The sequence below is a fragment of the Pogona vitticeps genome, chromosome 2, assembly GCF_051106095.1.
Source record: "Pogona vitticeps strain Pit_001003342236 chromosome 2, PviZW2.1, whole genome shotgun sequence".
In the NCBI taxonomy this organism is placed as follows: domain Eukaryota; kingdom Metazoa; phylum Chordata; class Lepidosauria; order Squamata; family Agamidae; genus Pogona; species Pogona vitticeps.
Window position 1 is genome coordinate 312,540,652 of NC_135784.1, and position 19,953 is coordinate 312,560,604.

Here is a 19,953-nt window from a genome sequence, read left to right on the forward strand (position 1 = left end):
CCGGAAACAAAAGACTGATTTGAAGGTGTATTGGAAGAATTACATTGTAATATGTAAAACATTAACATGACAGACCCATGGCGTTTGTAGAACCTATATTTTACACTTTTGTAACCCACAGGCGCTGTAACTGTTCATCAAAATAATGATGCTTATTGTCATAGTGACAGCCTGCCAGATTCTGATCTGGAGCATTTGTAGTAACAGAAGTTCTAAAGGAGATACAAATTTCTATTTTTTTTTAAGTTTAGAGTTTTCATATTTTTTTAAAAAGAATTTGTGCCTATAGTTTTCCATAGCTATTAGACATTTGAATGTTTTTGGTATTAGAACTATTTTTGTGCATATGGAACATAGAAGCGAATGCAGATTAAATAAAGCTCATAGAAGTAGTCAAATTCATGTTGCCTGAGTCATTGCAGTAATGAAGGGAAGATTTACACTCCATACCGAGATGAATTTTGATGTGATTGGAAATGGTGGTCTGACTTCATTCTGGTATTTGTCCTTAAGTGGGGTAAATGCCAGCTGAAACAAACACTGGCTTTTGATTTTTTTCCCTCCTAGAGGTCTATAAAGTTTTGTGGTCCTTCTGTGACCAGATAGGCGGGATATAAATAAAATAAATAAATAAAATTAGGGAGAGTTGCAGGCATCAGGCTCCCTGACCGGACACAGCGGTGGACCCTTATGTGGACAGAACGATAAACCTGGTGGGATTTTGGTTTAATTAACCCATCTTCAGGGGGTTGGACCTGATGGCCTTAGAGGCCCCTTCCCACTCAATTATTCTGTCTGACTGTCTGTGTCAAAAGGTATTTTTTGAATGTTCTTTTTCAGAATCTGGGTTAGGCATGTGGATTAGTCGTGCTTATTAATCCTCCCTTACAATTATCTGCCGTTCGTAGTTTGTGTACAATACCCTGATACGAATATGGCACATATTGAATTAAAATGCTAATCCTAGAGCTGTCGGTCCCTGCCAGAGGCACAGCTGCTGCCACTGCTCTCCGCTGATAGCCTCTGCCCCAACTCCTTTGCCCCGATGGAGCAAAAAAAAAAAAAAAAAAAAAAAAAAAAACACTGTGGGCAGTCCTTTAAGTTCTTGGAGACTTTGCTGTCTTAGTCATCGCCAGCAACAACAAACGCAAGAACAAAAGTAAAACTATAATGATTGGCTCCTTCAAGAGGACTGGGTTTATGGCAGTGGGGATTACAGTCTGCTTCTTCAGACCCATGGTGCACATGGGGTATTTGGGCCAAATAGCAGAAGCAGAGATCGGAGTGGGACCAAGTGTGGGGATGCGAGGGTGGAGAATAGGTCAATGTTCCCCTTGGCATCTAGTCCAGTTGTGTCCAACTCTAGAACGCGGTGCTCATCCCCCTCTCCAAGCCATAGAGCCAGCGTTTGTCCGAAGACAATCTTCCGTGGTCACGTGACCAGTGTTTCCGGACCTGACGGGTCGGCCTTCCTGGGACGGCGTGATCCTCGGAAGGGAGGGGGCTGAGCTAGCCAGAACGATGCCGCTGTCCCGTTTTTGGTGCACTCTGGGGCGAGTCTTCCCCTCCTGCCTCAAGGGCCATCCCGGGCCTGAGCAAGGAAAGGATGCTCACCAAGGTCATCCCCTCCCTGCCGGCTCCTTCCTTTCCATGACTTATAAAGACTTATCCTTGCCTTGGTGTCTTTCTGACCGGAACGAGAAAACGGGGTGGTGGGAAGGCTCTTGGGGAGGGTTGCATCGGGGTGGCGCTGTAAGCCGGAACCTCCGTGAAGTTGTATTAGCGGGGCTCCGAGGCTGAATCTGAAACGGCACCTCTTCTGGAAGCCGCCGAGGTGGATGATGGCACGCATAGAGATGATGCTGTGGTCAGGAGGAAATCACCTGCCGCAGCCGTCCTGAAGGCCCCGTAATTTTGCTTCCTCAGCAGTGGAGATTTGGAAGGGGTGGAGGAAACGAAAGACATGGTCTTGCTTTAGGCTGCCCAAAGAGTATACCGTATTTTAGCACCTCAATAGAGGAGGGCTTGTTCCGTTTCTAGAAGCAGTGCACCCTCTAGAAAAAGCTGTCTGTTTATTTGGAGATAATGTGGCCGTGCATTTGGCAAATTAGCTAGCTCTCGTTTCGTTATGGGTCCCTTGGGAGAGGCAGCACAGCTTTGTTTGCCTTTCCGACGCGATCCGGCCCTCCGCGATGGGCTGTTAAGAGAGGACTTCCTTGTTTCCCAGGCCAGCGTGCCGTGTGCTGTGCCCCTTCGCCCAAGAGGTGCCTCGTTCAGGCAGGGGCCGGTGGGGTGTGGGCAAATGCAACAGACTGGCCTTTGGACTCTTTTAAAGGAATCCTGGCTTTAGCCGAATTACTTACAGCTTGTGGGCGCTTAATTCTTCACCGTTGAGTGGATCTTGAGTGTTTGTGTGGTTCCAGTAATGCAGCCGCCTGCCCGAGGAGGGCCTGGGTCCGCCCCCACCTCCCCGCCCTCGCTGCAGCTTCTCAGGCTAGGTGCCATGCCTGCCCCACTTCCTGGGGGAGAGAGCAGGAGCAGCAGCTGCAGCAGGCCTTTGCAAGTGGAGCCCTGTGACTTCTTGCCCCTGCGGTGGACACCCCTTGGGCCTCCTGGGTGCAAGGTGTGTGGATGAGAGGGTCTCCCTGGCCTGACTCCGATGGGACTCCTCAAGCTCACTCATTTCTAACTGAGCTCATTCCCTCCCCTGGTGTCGCTGGCCTTCTTGGCACAGGTCAAAACGGTGCCGTCTGCCTGTGATGGTGAGTCGTGCGGACCTGGATGAATCCAAGTGTTTCCATCCGTGGGGCATTCTGCTTCCTGCCTGGAGCAGGAATGTTGGCCCTTCCGGTTCAGGCCTGGCTTTTATGGCCCTGATGTCATCCTGCCGTTGGGCGTGCTCAGGGGTTTGCAAACAATGCCTTGTGCGCCTCGCCCTTGGCGGAACTGCACAAAGGCCAACAGACCGGGATTGAATGCCTCCTAGGGTGACACCTCCGCTTCTCTGTGCGCTTTCCTTGGGGCTGGGAACAGACCCGTCCCTCTTCTGCTTGCCCACAATGTAGGGTCCCTTCTTCACCCATTGAGTCACACGTTGGGGTCAGCATCTTCTCTCCTGCCTCGCGGGTGTGGGTGGAGGCGAGAACATGGTTTCGCCTTTTGTCTCGGGGTTCTGTGAGAGCTCTGAAGCTGGCTAGCCGTCATAAACTTCCCTCCCTAAACCGTTAAATAAATCTGCAATTGTTATTGCTGCGTCAGACACTTGAGTGAGTAAATGGACTTGCTCAGAACCAAGTGGAGACCTTCTTTGTAGCTCAGGTTGAGACTTCTAGACCGCAGACACCTGCCCACCTCACTGGTAATCTTCCACGTATACAAGGCCTGGATCAGGTGGAAACGGCTCATGCTTTTTTCCCCTTTCATCCTCTTGGGGGGGGTCCCTGCCGTCAACTCCCTTTAAAACTCTGGGATTGTTAGAAATTCTTCTCTTTGCTGTTTGTAATTTTGAATCATACTTTTTTGTGATTTTTAATATTATACTGGAAACTACCCTAGGATAAGATTTTATTGAAAGGAAAGAAGACATAAAATGAAGTAAGACACTGTTCCAATTGTGAATCCACCTAATCGCGCCTTCCTGTCTGAAAACTCACCTTTTCCTCTCCTGGCCTTTGATCTGGATCCGGTTCTTTGGAAAATGAATTACAAACAGGTCTTTCCCTACATTGAAAGCCTTCCTGTTGCGCTTCTCAGCCACGGAGTTTTACAGATCCCACAGGGAAAGACCGTCTGTTCCTCTCAGGCTTCTCCTAGAAGCAGAGGCAGAACAGGAAAGGAAAAGCGGTAGGGAGGGAGGAGGAACACAGTTGGGACCAGCGGCTGTTGCACCTCCAGCAGACCTGATGGTGTGTTCCTGCTTCCCTCCTCTTCCTCTGCCCGAGCCTGATGGAATGGCTGCCAGCAGGGGGGACTGGATGTTCTTTGGATGCTCTGTAAAAAATGGGGATGGGGGGGGAGAAGGGGGCTGGCAGGGACATGGTCTCGGAGCTCTTGGCGAAATAGCCCCCGCTCTTCTCTAGGAGGGGGTGGGTGGGAGCGAAGCTGCCTCTGTTACCTTCTCAGTGGGCGCTTTTGCAGAATTAAGGATTAAAGTTGAACCTCTTGCTTTTTAAAAAAGGGCTCAGTGAGTTGGAAGGCCGCCTGGGTGGGGAGCCCCCCACTGTGACTCCCCCCCCCCGAGAGAGGAAGAGCCAGATAAGCTGGGCTGGGCACCCCCAGGAGAAGGGACTGGGAAGGCTTTACACTTAGGAAGCCCTGGGAGCGGCCGCCATAAGTCAAGATTAACTTGGACGTGCATGGCTATTTCTTTAAAAGAGGAAGTCGCCGTGGTGTGCTTCGCCAAATTGTGATCAAAGGAATTGCCCCTTCAGTTCTTGTGCACCCTCTTTACATTGGGTCCACGCAACCCCCCCCCCCAAAAAAACCAACAACCACCTGTCCTCATTTGGGCCTCAAGGGGTGGAGAGTTGTGTGGTGCCAATATATAGGTCTTTTCCTATTTGATGATGAGAAATAGGCTGCCTTGCAGGTTGCAGTCCCATTCTGAATCTAAAAGGACCTCTTTCCCCCCACCCTTCCTCTCAAGAGGAAGAAGAAAGAGCATGTAGAAATGTCCCCCTTTTCATGCCGTGTTCATCTCGAGGGCCCTCTGGGCTCAGCGCGAGCCAGTTTTTAACTTTCCAAGTGCTGTGGAAGTTTCCAACTGGGCCATCAAGACTGCGCGGCCTGGGAGGGGAAGCACGGCGTTCTCTGCCAGACGGTCTGCCCAGGAGGAGCGGCTGCGTTGCATGAGCCAAATAAATTCCCGGTACCAAGGATTTAACTTTAAACCAAATCTAATTGGAAACTTCTCTCAGGGGAAGTTGCAAATTAAAATGGAATTCAATTTAGAGTGAAACATGCACATGCTTTGATGGCTGGGCCGGAGGATCCTCTGGGCGGTCCTCGGCAGTCCTGGCGACGGGAGGTGTGAAATTGAGGGATTGCTTTTTGGAGGAACCCCGCCCCTCCCCTGCACAAGAGAGTCCGTCCTGGGATATCCCCCTCCCCATTAGAACGGCCTCCATGGTGGTTTAAGCCCCCCTCCCCTTTTTGTTTGGGGAAGGAGGTCACCTGGAAGAGGTGCCTGCCTGCTTTGCCGGCTGGCCGTGAGCAGGATTAACTCCCCCTAATCTCCGTGATGGCATTAGAGATGGTGTGGCTGTCCTCACTGCTCAGTTCATACCGGCAGCTGGCCAGGGACCCGTGGGGGCTTCTGCAGTGGCCGGGGGGGCGTCAGGGCGGGGGCTAGCACAGTTCGTTTCCCTGAAAGACTCATTTAGGCCAGGGGTAGACCGAGTCCCCGATGGGAGGCCTTGGCATGCATCAACCTGGAGGAGAGAGCGAGGAGTCCTCTTCCTCCTGTGTCAGTCAGCTCCGTCACTGGGGCGCACGCGGGTGGGGTGGGGGGGCAGCTAGCTGGGAAAATGTCAGGAACCTTAATAACATCTTTGCGCTCTGTTTTGTGTCCTGACAGCAAGGAAAAGCAAACGCTTTGTTTGCTGAGCCTGTTGCAAAGCTCAGGCAAAAAGGGGGCAGTTTGTTTTGACATAACAAACCGTTTGGTTTAGAAACAGGAGAGCCGTCGTCAAATATTTGGTGTGCCGTCATGCAGGCGGTGGGGCCAGTTTGTTTTCTCTTTCACCCGAGAGAGCGGAGGGGTCCTCAGTGAGTGAGTTCCAGGGTCAGGAAAGGGGATTCAAGATGGAGTGCCCCTGAGGGAGAGCGAAAGGGCCCGTCTCGGGCATCCCGCAGCCGCTGGAGGAGCCAACGGAGGAGGAGGAGGAGGAGGAGACCCCTGAACGGAGCAGGCCGGGGACTCCGGCCCCACGCTGACCCGGCAGCCTGCCATCCTTGTAGGGAAGTGGCCCCTGGCGGGGGTGGGGGGGCTGGCTGGGCCCTGCCCCCCCTCCCCGGCTGCCTTTCCCCAGAGGCCTTGCCCGATGCCCTGAGAAGACCAGGCAGCAGCTTCGGGCTTTCAGAAGCGGGGCGCTGTCTTCCATGGGAGGTTTTTCCTTCTGGCCAACCTCCAGTCACAGGTGGAGGAGGAGGAGATGATTTCCTACGGACCGCTTTCTGTCTCTTGGTCTTCCCAGGCACCCACCGCCCTCTGGGGCTGCCCGTCCGCCCCCCCGCCTGCCTGCCTCTCCTGCGGAATCCATGGCTAGGGTTGTTTTAAGATCTGGCGGAAGGTGGTCCGTTGGGCCCTTTGGTGGCCGGCTCTGGGACCGGAGCCTAGGGCTAGACGTTTGAAAGACGTGGGGGGGGGGCTGCCTGCCTTTCTTCGGCCCGGCCCAGCGGCCTCTTTTATCCCTCCCTCCCTCCCTCCCTAAGTGGACCCTTCATAGACTCTGTGAACTGGTTCCAGTTGCATCTTTTGCTCCTCTTCCCCCTTCCAGAGCCCGGCCTCGGTCGCTGACCGGTCTGTGGCGCAGGACTCAAAGCGTAGGGCGGGGGCGTGCGCGCACGAGCGTTTGTGTTTGTGTTGCCTTCTGGTCCAGGCGTCATTCTGTTCTCCCTCTTTTCTTCTGGGCCCTGTTCCTATTTATAAACCACGGAGCGCAGCCTTGAAAAGGTGGCGTGCGCTCCGACCAAGTGTCCCCCCCCCCCTCGGTCTCGAGGCGATGGTGCCCATAGCGACCGGCCGGCGCTCCACGCTGCTGCTTCATCCTGAAGCCTCATTAAAAGCATTTGGTGCAGTCATGTTCACTTCCTCCTTGGCGTCATCGGATCAGAGGCATGAGCTGCGCCCGCCGGCGGGCCCTCCCGGCCAGCCCTCACAAACTGCCCAGATGAGTGGCAGCCCCTGCCCCGACCCCCCCCCCCCACACAGCGAGCGACGAGAAGCCTTTGTGCTCAATGAAATCTAGCAACTTAACAAGCTTCGTCCGTTAGGAGGCGTTTCCTGGGCTTTGGGGCCAAAGAAGAGCCAATTGATCAGACAGCTTTGGTCTAAAGTCATCTCCTGCTTTCCTCGAGGGCGGCCCCTCTGGATCCTTGGGAACAAGAGACTGTGTGGAGAGAGAAGGCCGGGGGGGGGGGGGCGCTTGTTGATTCACAGCGGACTTTAATTACGTGGTCTTGGTGCTCCTGCCTGGAGTGGTTAAAGGAGAGAGGCTTTTCCAGTAGTCATGCAAGGTGGCCAGAGGGGCTGGTTCCCTTTCCGGACACCATCTCCAACGTTCAGTTTCTCTGTGAAGCTGGGAGAGCCGTCTCCGAAGGGCCACCCCCCCCAAGGGCACTGGACCAAACGCCTGGTCAGCTTTGTCAGGGTCTGAGGCCGGACCCTCTGCTTAGGTTTCTTCTTGTTGACAGGACACGTGAGCCCTAAGTCCCCCCCCACAGCCAAATCTGAGGAGGCGGCTGCAGCCACAGGGCTGGTGCCCCAACAGGCGGCGGGCCAGGATCCGCAGCAGCTGGCGCTGGCGGCGGCGGATCTGGAGTGGGGTCTGGAGGCACCTCCGTGCCCGGGAGTCCACCTTCCGCCACCGCCCTGTCTTGCCCCCCCCCCCATCCATCTTTAGAAAAGCACACTCAAACCTGGAAGGCTGCCGGGCAGGACTGTGGGCAGAGGACGGACTCTGGTTTGGACCCCCTCTAGCCCTGGGCTTGCCAGTTGGGTAGGGCGTGGAGAAGACAGGTGGGCAAACGTGGGAGAGATTCACCTTCCTAGGGACATCGCAATAGCTCTCAGGGTTGGAAGTGAGGTTGGCGTTATCATGTGGTTTGTCCGCCCGAAGGCTGCTGTTTTCCTGTGCGTTGGCTTGGCCTTCACTTCAGGGGACTGTCGGCAAGGCCACGCTTGTCCTTCAAACGGAGAGACGACTTGGGAGCAACAGACACCTGTCACGTCCCCAGAGTGCTCCATCTGGATACGAGTCCCCACCCTTGCTGTTGGAGAAAGTGGCTTTCCTGTTGGCTGCTGCCTGTGGGCTCCCATTCTTGGGACATGTTTAAATCCAGCTGAAGAAGTAGAATCTCTTCTGCATGATAGTAAATGACTGGCTTTACAAATCATGCGCTGGATTTGCAATATAATCTTTTGACCATCTGCTCATTCTTTCCATCTTGGTAGCCGAATCCCCTGCGTTTCTCCCCAAATCCAGTTCTGAGAGGGAGCTCGAAGCCGCCGAGGATGCCGGCAGACTCCGCTGCCCCCCATCCTTGCTTTTCCTACGGCTTTGTCTGATCTCCAGCTGCCTTCCTTTCTGGCTGGAAGGGGTCCTTGGGGGGGTGGCTTCTGCCTTGGGGGGGGCTAACCCCAGTGGATCAAGGAGGAGTGGGGAGCTTCAAAACAACACCTTGGGCTTTGGGGCAGGGAGTTCACAGAGCCAAGAAATTCCCCCTTTCGTCCAGGGGACAGGGTCTCTCTCTCTCTCTCTCTCTCTCTCTCTCTCTCTCTCTCTCTCTCTCTCACCTTGCCGTGCTTTGGTGTGATTGAAGTTGCTTTTTCCTCCATTGGTTTCTTAGAATTTAACAGCCTGCTCTGTTTGGCAGCTCTCTTGGGTATCCCCGAGACGCAGAAAGTGTAGAATAAGAAGAGAAAAGAAATGATAATAAAAATTAATAAAGGTGTCCCCCCCCCCAAGATAAAAGGTGGCTTTGGGAGGAGCTGTTGCTTTTGATTGATCAAGACATGGGATTTGGAAGGAGAAGAAAGCTCCTCACATTCAGAGTTGTTTGGCTAGAAGGCTCTAAAAACATTCACAATAATATGAAACCCCCCCCCCCAAATGCTCAAGGCACCACCACGGGGGCGCTTTGAGCCACATGGAGAGGGCGGGCGCTCTGAGGCATCGGCACCTCCAACGGTTGTGAACAGGGTCTCCAAATTTCAGCCGCTTCTCCTGTACAGTTTTGAAAATAAAAAGATAAAAACAACACAAAACAACTGCAACTGGCACAACACCACCCCCCCCAAAAAAAAACACAGTACAACAAATCTCCCAAGAAAGCTGCTGATCCTTTTTTTCCCCTGGGATGCTTCTTCGGTCCGGCCCGTGTTCATACGACTGGGATGTGCCACGTCCTGTCCTCCGTTAGAGGAACTGTGTGCCGGCCATCAGTGGTTGGTTGGCCCCCTTTGGGGAAGCAAACGTTCTTCCTGTGGATGGGTGGGGTGTGCATGTGTGTGTGTGTGGGGGTGTCCAGTGGATCTCTCATGGTCCAGAAGTGTAGCCCTAACCATAGTCCATCTCCCCAGTGCATTGGGGACTCCCATGGAGGTCACAGCATAAGTCACAAGCCACTGCGTGCAAGGCCTTTTTACATCCAGGGTGGGGTGGGGATTCCGTGAGGTCGTGGCGCCCCACATGTGCCCATCCAGGCATGCCACGTGTGCTCCTAGGCCTCGCCTTGCGTGTGGCATCCTGGCCCACGAAGGAAGGCTTAAGGAGCAGTGAAAAGGCTGAACTCCTGGGCGGCCTCCAGGCAGGACCCCCCCCTCCTCTTCTTGGTTTTGGCTTGTCTTTTGACGTCTTTGAAGAGCCGAGCGGTGCAATCCTTTCTGCTAGGTGACCTCCCTGGACGCCCGGCTCTTGATCAGCACAAGAGTTCCAGAGGGGTAACGAGCCCCCCCCCCCCCCGTTTTGGGGTGGCCTAAACAGTGCAGAGTCTTCCCCAGGGCTTTCTCTTAAAGGCCTTGCACATTTTGCTCGGCCTAAGCATCTGTGAAGGCAGCAGCTGGCTTGCCAGATGTGCATCCGTGTGGGCTGGAGCCCGAGAAAGAGGGCGAGAAAGAAAACGGGTCGAAGCCTTCAAAGGGCCCAAATGTTCTAGCATTTTAGATGAATGAACGGTCTCCTACGTCTGCGGAAATGGACTTTGTCCACGAAAGCTCGTGTCAGTCTCTGAATTATTTTTGTTTTGCTTTTGCCTGATACTGTTTTATTACCACACTTTAGAACCCACTTTTCTGTACCCAAGAGGATGGAAGGTAACTTAGAGTCACAAATATCCAAACAAACAACACAACACAACACAGACATTATTCTGAAGCAGTAACGTCTCAGTGGGGAAAAAAAAATCAACTTCCTTGGGTTTTCAAGCCGAGGATGGTTTGTTGACAGTGGGACTCCGTGGAGGTCACAAATTCTTAGGGTTGTCATAAGCTGCAAGTAACTTAATGGCATTCAACAAAAGTAGTGAGATGAAAAGACCTTTAAAAAGCGTGCTGTTTTGAAAAGCCTTCCCGTGGGCTCCTTCAGAGACAGCCTGAAAGGGTTAGAGGTGTTTCTCTTGGGCGGCCAACCTCTCTCTCTCTCCCGCCCTTACTTTATTTTCCTGGTCCTTCAAGGATGGTGGGTAGATTTCTTATCATGACACTGTGTGGCATCAAGTGATGCTAAAATACATACACACCTTTCGCGGGCCTTCATGTGCAGGAGAAGAAAGGAAGCGTGGGTGGTTCTTTCAAGATAAATAGGTTCCTTATGTCAGAATGGGGCAGTGAAATCGGCGTTAGGGCAGAGAACAGAGGGAACCGGGGGAGGAGGCGCAGATCCATAGCCGCCCCCTTGTGTTTGGGATGCCTGCCGGTGCCTGATGGAGGAGCAGGGGCCGGGTCGGGCACGCCCTCCGTGGCTTTCGCTGGACCGGCTTTTGCCTGCACGAGACGCCACAAACACATCTGGGAGTCTTCCTCTGCTGTGGGGAGGCCTGCGTGCCTTTATTTTTTAAAACCGAAATGTGGGGTTGGATGATTTCCAAGCTGTTGATGGCCACTGCCCTTCCTCCCGCTTCCTGGTGTAACCTTGGTAATGCTTCCTCGGTGTTGCTTCTTCTTCTTCTTCTTCTTGGGGATCGGCTGCCCATCTGTACCGGCAGCCTGCCCAGCTGTTCTGTGTGGCTCTGCAGAGCTCCGAATCTAGGCCATGGCTTGCGCGCTCGCTCGTTCCCCATCCTTTCTGCTCCACCCCACCCCTCCCACGGGCTGGCCTGAGCAGCCTCAGGAAGAGAGGAGATTACCAGCCCCTTCCATCCTCTCTGATTGAGGCTCTGCTCCCTCTGGGCCGCCAGGTTTGCTGACCACGTCGGCGCCCACTGGTGCAGAATTGAAGGCCTTCACTCTTGTCTTGTGCAAGAAGGAGGCACAGGGCATGTGCCAGGATGGCGGTCTTGCCTCTTGGGGCGAGGATGGGTCGCTGAAGGTTCTTCCCTCTAGACTGGAGAGCACGTCTTCCTTCTTGGTCCAGAGGGAAGGCACCGTGTGGGTGTTTTCAGAGCTACCCTTTTACAGGCTGAAGGACCTTGTGGTGCAGCTGGCAGTTGGATTTGTCCTGGGACTGCTTCCCCCCCCCCCCCGATGTTCCTGATTCCTCTGTGCTGCGACTGGGGGGGGGCAGGTCCAAGGAGATCCATCCGTCCAGGGGTTGATGGGTTTCTTGCTGGGCTTTCTGGTCCAGAAGACAGCTGATTGCAAGACGGGGGAGACCAGTCCTCGGCCAGAAATGGGTGGCCTGGGATGGCCAGCAAGGGAATGCCTGAGACATGCAGGGAGCGTGGTCTGTTGAACCGTAGCTGAGGCCTGATCCTGGGAAAGGCATGGTTACATGAGCTGCAGCTCCTATCATGCACATAAGCACTGGTGGGGAGGTCGGAGGCCAGCCTGTCCCTGTCCTTGGGGGCCAGGGTGTATTCGGGGGGGGGGTGTCTTCCTGTCCACCACCACCCACTCCACCTGGGGACTTCTTACCTGCTGCACCAGAGCCATTGGGAAGGACAGGGAGAGGGAACAAGAACGCCTTCCTATGTTCTTTCCTGCAGTCCAAAGATGAGTTTTCAGCCCTCAACAAACCCAATAACTGATGCCCTGCAAACACAAGAGGCTTCTTGATCCTTTGCTTATTTGCTGTGTTTTCAAAGCACTCAAGGAGTCCACTTCTCAAATAAATAGTTTACCCTGTTCGCAGCCCTTGTTTCTGCTGTAAGGCTGCAATGTTCTGCTTTCTCTGCCTGCGGAGATTTGAGGAAGGCCAACACCAAAGCTGAGTGCTTTGACATGCCATGGTCGTTGCCGTCAGAACAGTAACTTGGGCTTCTGAGTGACAGAGCAAAAAAGGCAAATAGAGTTCAATTATACATTTCAAAGTGTGATTGAAATAGATAACAATGGTAAATGCAATCTCAGCTTCCCAAGGTGTTGGCGTAGAGAAAATAAGGAAGAGCAAGGAAGAAGTATAATTTCCAGCACCCACCGTGATAATTAATAGTAGATAATGAGTTCAGTCAGCCCAGAGAGTGGCTGGTATAATTTTGAGGGGGAGTGGGGAACTGATCCCATGTCACCTCGGTCACTAGAGAGTGGTCTTCTTTCCCCACTGGAGGGCGGCCAGAAGGGCAGGGCAGGAGCTCTGCCCCCACAGGGGGTCCAGGTGTGTCTTGGCCCGAGGGCTGGAGGGACCGGGTTCTTTGTGACCCGGCGCCTCCGAGCCGCCAGCTCTGTGCGAGCGTCCTCATAAAGCGTCCTGAGTTCCTTGCACTGGAAGGGGAGCCTGGTTGAGGAGGGTTGGCATGGCTGCCGGCTGCCCTTCTCTCCAGGATTGATTGGGTCTGAATCAGGGGTGGGCTGAGTTGGGGAGGGTTATTTCTGCAAGTCCAGGGATATGCCCCACGCCCCACACCCCACCCTTGGGGGAATGGGCTGTTCGTAGTGCACATGTTGGTCAGTTTTACTGAAGCAAGCGTGGGGTGCAAAGAGCAGGGAGTGACAGGGTGTCGTTCAGTTCCTTCGTTGTGAGGAATGAAATGGCGCTGTGGAGGTTTCCTCCTCCCTGATCTGTGCTCAGAGGCGGAAGGCTGAAGAACTTTTAAGGAGGAGGTCTTCCAAGGTGGAATGATCAACGTCTGTTCCTTCTCTCTCTTTCTCTCTCTTTTTCCTGCAGTTAAGAAAGCGAAACTACAGGGTCCACCAGGTGAGTCCAAGCCGCCTTCCTCTCGCCGTTCTCCCCTTGCCTGCTGAGGTCCCCGGTGCCCGGCCTGCGTCCCAGGAAGCTGCCGCTGATGCCACGACACGGGGAGGAGGCCTTCCCTCGTCCCACGAGGGCCTGTCCTGCCCCCCCCGCCCGGTGTGTCCTTGAGAGGGCTGCATGAGGCAGGGACCCATGAAATCGGGGTGACATCGGGCAAAAGAGAGTCAAGGCTAGTCTGCGGGGCATCCTCGGCCACTGCAGGCTGTCGGGAGGGCTGTTCTGTTGCCCTGACTCTGAGAGGAGGAGGTGGCCGGGCTGTGGGGTGTCCCTTCTTGGAGCCCAGGCACTTAAAAGAGCCCACCTTTGGCTTCTCTGTTGGTGGTCAAAGCCGATGGGCGCCTTGATGTCCTTGATTAAAACGGAGCGACTTTCTTGTCCTGGGCGGTGGGAAGGCTTCGCCAGAGCGGGCTGCCTCTGTTCCTCAGGGGACGAAGCTCAGCAAGGCTTCCCTACGGTGCCCTTGTGCCCGTTCAGTCCTTGGGTCTGAACGCCGAAGACTGTGGAAGGGGAGATCCTGCCCAGACTCTGCCGTGGCTGTTTTTCCTGCCGCTCTGACCTTCAGCCAGTGAAAGACCCCTCTCCCCTCCGAAGGGCCGAGGGAGGAGGAGGAGTTTCCGATGATTTCCCCCGCCTGTCAACCCACTCTTCTCTCTGCCTAGATAAGTTCAATACCTACGTGACCCTGAAGGTGCAAAATGTGAAGAGCACCACCGTGGCTGTCCGAGGGGACCAGCCGTGCTGGGAACAAGACTTCCTGTTGTGAGTATGAGCCCGCCAGCCGGCCCGGGGCTTTCGGGGAATCGAGGGCTGATCCGCCGCCACAGAGCCGAGGTTTTCCTGCTTCAGGAAGGAGCCTTTCTTTTACAAGGAGAGCAATAATTTGTGGAAAGGTTTAAATTGGGATACTCAGATGCTGCTTCTCTTGTTGAGAAGGTGTGGCGTTCAAAAGGGGCAGAAAATGGGCAACCGAAAGCAGCCAGCCAGCCAGCCTCCTGTTTCCTACGGGTGGAGTGAAACGCTCTCCCCGTGGAGCTTCTGCCGTCTCCAGCTTGCTGTGGTGAAGGCCAGAGAGGACCCCGGTGGTTCTTGGTGGGGCTTAGGGTCACCCTTGCGTGAGCTCTGGAACAGCCTTGTGACACACATACATGTTGTGCCCATGGAAGGGTGGGTGCCAAAGGATTCTGCCTGACCCGGTCGCTTACGGATAATTTTGTTACTACATTAATTGTTCGCAGAATCTGTAGAGTTGAATTATAGTTACGTACGCCTGATGTCCCTGCAGTCTGATTGATGCTACTCGGTCAGGCATTTTCTTGGAAGCCCCTCACTTCTTGGCCTACATCGTATCTCATTACTGGAGGTGTCCCATTTCTTCTACATGTCCAGAGCAAATCACTTTGCCATTGTCTCATTGAAAATGCCCTAATCCAGGCTGCTTTAGTTTGCCTCCCCAAAGGTTTACAATGTTCAGATGTTCCATTTCTTACATCATGTTGTCAAATTTACCTTGATTCGTACTTTTCAAACTTGGTGTTCCAATTGATATGTGTCAAAACTTCCCTTTTGCCTCTCTCTGCACTTCAGCCACCAGATGCCTTTTCTGCTTTAGTTCAGTCCCTTCATAAGCCACAGAGCGACTTGTGCTTATCCGTTGTTTTCCCTGAGTAATTGATTGAGGGCTTTTGAACTTGGAAGTCTCATCTTCCAACAGTATCTGGAAAAGGCAGGAAGGATTCAAACCTCATTCCCTAGCTCTGCAGCCCCCCCGCACCCCCCTAAGGGTTAGTGGCATAATCCATAGCTGGCTTTAAGTGTAAATAAACAGCCTCCAGCTGTACAACGACTCACAGCGTACTTTGTGGGCAGCAAGAAGCTCATACACATACCCTTGCCGGGAAAGCACACAAAGTTATTACTTGGCTGGGCATCTTGTTCTTAATAGCCAGAAGATATTTCTTGCAAAAGACAGGGGCGGGGGCCGGAAAGGGGGGGGGGAAGAGAAATAATATCAATATAATTGACCTGCAGGTGTCATGTAGGAGAATAGAGCTCCAGCTGTGGCTGAATGGCAGGGGAGCGTATTATTCAGGCTGGTCCCGTTGCTGGGGCTGCTCTTTGAGGCTGGGAGGACCCCTCAGAAGCCCCGTGCCTCCCTGCAGCCAAGGCTGACTTCCTGAGGGATGAAGGAAGGGCGAACATGGCGAAGCCAAACGCTGCGCCACGGATCGCAGCAGAGAGGGCCTTCCCGGTCTGTGCAGGAGGAGGGGGCGTTCTACCGCTCGGTCGTCTTTGACTACCTGTGAGAGGCACAAAGGGTGTGGACGGCTTGACCCTCCCCGGCTGGACGGATGCCCTCACTCAACCTGGGTCCTTCTCAGGAATGACGAAACGAACCTCCCCTCTCCTGCTCTTGTGAGCTCTCGGAGCCTCTGCACCTTCATACAACCAACATACAAATACACTGTGTTTGTGTTCTTGTGTGTTAATTCAGGATCTGGCATTCTTTGTGCCTATATCCTTGGCTCAAATGGCAGAGGATCTGTCATTAGCACAAGTGGGACGGTCTGTGTTTGTTCCTTCTGCATCTGCACGTGTAGAGCGATGGGTGGGTAACCCCACAGGGAAGCCCAAAGAAAGAGGCCCCCCTCCTTTGGCTGGTGGGCTGCGCGTCCCTGGACCGGATGTGTGTGCTTGAGCTTTCAAGGGAACCTCCTTAGTGGCTTCTGAGACCAGAAAGAAGGGGTTTGGATGGAGGCACCGCATTCCTCCAGGGATGAGAAGCACTTTCTCATCAGCATCACCAAGGGAGCAGTCCTAGGAAGAGGCCTACGTGTGGGTCTCTTTCAGCGTCCAGAACAAAAACAAGTGGTAGAAGATAAAACCAACGGTGGTTGGGGCACCCGGGAGATCAACCAATGTATTTCAGTTTGAACTTTCCACTTCCTCAGGCACAGGGAGTAAAATATTGAGCCCCAGGTTTGTTTTCTCTGGTGCCTGCTGTTGGGGACGGGCCCCTGGCAAAGGGAGATCTGAGCACAGAAGATGAAACGCCAAGGGGACAGAAACACCACTGACCATGAGCAGGGGACCTGAACGCGCTGGTCATCACACAGACTTCCTGGCCACGGCTGGAGGGCTTTCCTCTCTTTCAGGGGAACGTGGGCTGGTCGTTGGAAGTGCAGAGATCACAGAATCAGGAAGCCGCTTGGCTCTCCCCACATCCGAATCAACTTCTGGCTCTGAGGCTAGAGCCAGCCTGCTGGATCAGATGGACCCATGGATACGAATCCCTTGAGAAATTCTGTCAGAACACCAGCTCTGGCTGGCGTGTGCACCGTTCTTGCTCTGTGCTTCTCTGGGTCCCCCCCCCCCCACACACACAGGGCAGGCAGCAGGTCAGCCAGGGGCTCAATATTTTCACTCCACGTGTCTGAAGAAGCAGATGCTTAGCTGCAAAAACTCACGCTGACAGAGATCAGTTGCTCTTGGAGGTGCCACAAAATCCTTCTGTTATATTTGCGAAGGCTTTCACGGCCGGGATCTGGTGGTGGTCGTGGGTTTTTCGGGCTCTTTGGCCGTGTTCTGAAGGTCTCTGTCGCCATGGGCATCTTCAGAGGACAGCAACCCACAACAACCTTCTGTTTGTGTTTGCTATTTTTGTTTTGTTTTTGTTGTCGAGGATGGACCTCTAGTGGTTGAGGCGCACGTCGCAGCTGTGTTGTTGGTGGGGGCGGGGTGGGGGAGGTTCGCAGACCTGGTGAGCCGGCTGCTTCCTCGCCTCGTGGCTGGCCCTTGGGGGGGGGGCTTCTCCCCTTTGCAGGGTGGCCGGTGGGCTTGAACTGCTGTCACATGGGTCAGGGTTGTGCCGTTCATTTTCTCTTGGCCAATTAACGGATGTTTGTCTGTTTGTGTCCCCCTTCCCTTTGCAGTGAAATCAGCCGCCTGGACCTGGGCTTGATTGTGGAAGTGTGGAACAAGGGCTTGATCTGGGACACAATGGTCGGGACGGCATGGATTGCGCTGAAGGCCATCCGGCAGTCGGATGAGGTCAGTGGACGCCTAGGGCGTCTGCCCTGCCCAGGATTCCCTCTGCTTCTCTGCAACCTCTTTGTCCTCCTTCCATCGTCCTTCGAGCCCCTGGTCACTCTGGGGTCCGGCATCTCCTTCGACCGTGTCTTGCCTTTAGTTGTCCCCCTAAAACCCCTTTACTGCTGGTCTTCATGTTTTAGCCAGGTGCCTCCCTTTCGCCTCCCAGGTTGTTTGCTTTTCTCGGCTTCTCTTTCCTTCCTTTCATTGGCGCAAGAGTTACCTTTTCTGCAGGAAGATTTTTTTTTACACACCCATCCGCACTGTAGCTTCCTTGATCCTGCTTGTTGTCCCCTTGGAGGTGTTGGTGTAAAACGTGGCCCATAGGATTTATTTTAGTGGGATTTCCAGCCTTGTGCTCTTCAGCGACCTGCACATATGCCGTGGTGACCTTCTTAACTATCTTTTTACCAACCTCTCCTTTTCCAAAGGCTTCCCTTTCTGAAGTCGAGCGCAACTCCGCAGGGCTCGTTTTCATTTACGGAGAGATCAGTGCTTCCCATCCTTTTCCTTTAGGCAGTTCTTCACCCTGAACATTGCACGCCTGTGTGGAGCATCATGCCAGCAGTGGTTTCATGTTGAACATAGCCTGTGGCTCGTGGGAGCCAAATGCATATCAAAGGGTATTAAATATGCAGCTGTACACTACAGGAAACAGAATGAAGGAGCCTGTTGTGATTCTCCCCCCCCCCCCCAGTTCTTTCTCTCGTTCTGCATGCTTAATCCATTTCGCTCCCCTTGCGCTGATGGTTAGATGTGGTCTTCCACAGACCGCATGCGGTAACCTCATAGACCCCCAGTGGAGAATCAGTGTCGTCCATTTCATTTTATAGCATTGTGCTCCCTCTTTGCAATTTGTTCAGGAGTGCTTAAGTCACTCGCTGAGCCCTGGGGGCTGATTCCGGTCAAGTCCAGTTGCCCCTCCTCTGTTTCGACTCTTAAAAGGCTGTTTCCTCGCGATCGTAGCCTTATAGAGTATCTGGAACTGTTACCAAAACATAACACTTACTCAGTCTTGCTGTGTGCAATCGAAGTCACCTATTTACACCTCGTTTGGATGCTGTTGTGATTTTGTTGCGCATCTGAAGAGCACCCTGTCCATTTGGGGCCGATCATAGCTCAGTGTGGCAGCAGGGCTAAGCTAAGCTAATGGAGTTGGTGGCGCTTGATCTTGTCAACTACAGTGGTTCTGTGGAGGAGTCTGCCGTTTTGGGATGTCTGGCTCGTTTGACCCCGTGCTCGGTTTGCATCCACACTTTTCCATGGCCCTGTGGGCTGTTCCTTTATTGAGAGATTGCCACCCTGCCGGCTTCCACTCCAAACTGGTAGAGGTCGGTGTGTTGGTGCGCCTGGCTGTCGAGCCCCTGGGGTTGAGAGTGGCTGAGGGGGCTGCGTGTCCGGCCGCCCGTGCAGCCTTGAGCGAGCTGTTCTGCCTCCAGAGTGGAAGCAGGACGGGAGGCCCGGGGATCGGCGGCTGAGGGCTTTCTTCCTGGAGGACCCTGAGAGGGTTGTTGTCAGTGTCATTCATCACTGATGATACTTCCACCTCACCTCCGGCTTCCAGCATTAAGGCCGAAGCAGGTCTGCCTGCCAGACCTCCCCAGAGAGGCCTTCCGGGTGTGCCTTTTTCTCTGTGGCCCTTCAGCCTGATTGACTTTGCTGTCCCATGTAACGTCCCTCCCTATTTCAACTCCCATCTTCATTTGGGGCATCCCAAACGTTTCCACCCTGGTCCCCTAGAGGTGGCTGAGTTTAAACGGGAACTTCCCCAGCTCTCGTCGGCTCTACCCCAGGGATCAGTTTAAAGCTGCTTTTTCCCAACGTTACGCCGGTTAGGGTTCAACGAGATCCAGCTCCTGTTGTGGTGATCTGGCTTGTCTCTAAGGTTTCCCTCACACCCACCAAACCCGAGGCCCTCCTTCCTACTCCATCCCCTCATCCTCGAAGGGAGACTCGTCAGCTTTGCCGGAGTAGCCTCCTCTTTTGTGGCAAAGCGGCACCATCTCGAGGAAAGCAGCCACGGAGATCCTGGCTTTCTAGCCTCCAACATATCAGCGTGTGCTTGACTTCCCAGACATCAGGGTTGAATTCTTGCTCACCCTTGGGTGCTGCTCAGCGTGGCCCACCCGGATCCCACCCCAGCCCAGTCAGCTGGGCCCTCTGGGCAAAGCGCAGCCTCCGCAGCCCCCACCTCTGGCAGGAAAGTCATCCTGGGAGGCCCTTGATCCGCGCAAGTCCGGCTGCCTGTGTCTCAGTGGATCCGGTTGACCCCCACAACCATCGGCGCCCCCACCCACCCCCCTGAGGTACTGGCTTGGCAGAAGGGGATGGTGGTTCATTTCCCAAGGAATTATTTATCCCTTGCACGCGATAAGTTCCCTCTTCTTCAGAGTGACAGCTTCCTTCCCCGAGACCCTCACTGCTGCGATGAGGGGGTGTCTGTGTGGAGCGTCTGCTGCCACGGATCACGCTCTTATACTTTAATGACCTTGCAGTGAAAACATGGAGGGAAATCAGCCCTTATACTTCAGAAGCCCTCACAGTTGTTGCTGTCTTGGTCATTGGAACGAGGCCCACGGCTTCCCTGCATGCCGTGCCTTGCTTTGCTAGGGCCCTTTTCCCTCCGGGAAGTCCGACAGGAGAAGCTCAGCTCCCTCTTGGGCTGTAGTCTGAAACCTAATTCAGGAGCCACATATAAAGTCCAAAACCGTAAACCGCCCCAAGCTTGAACTGGAAGCTAAGAAAAGGGTCCATTCTGCGGAAGAAAGGAGGATATAAAAGGAAGGCAGGCAGGCAGGCA

The 19,953-nt window shown here is 54.0% G+C and overlaps 1 protein-coding gene across 2 annotated transcripts in view; it reads left to right on the forward strand.

Moving 5' to 3' along the window:
- LOC140705024 (uncharacterized) overlaps nucleotides 1-19,953 on the forward strand; it is an 80,423-nt gene that overhangs the window by 15,808 nt on the left and 44,662 nt on the right. For both annotated transcript variants that reach the window (XM_078384187.1, XM_078384188.1), the window contains exons 2-4: nucleotides 12,981-13,010; nucleotides 13,727-13,826; nucleotides 16,997-17,114. In XM_078384187.1, coding sequence (XP_078240313.1) covers nucleotides 12,981-13,010; nucleotides 13,727-13,826; nucleotides 16,997-17,114 — 248 coding nt within the window. The remainder of the gene's footprint in view (nucleotides 1-12,980; nucleotides 13,011-13,726; nucleotides 13,827-16,996; nucleotides 17,115-19,953) is intronic.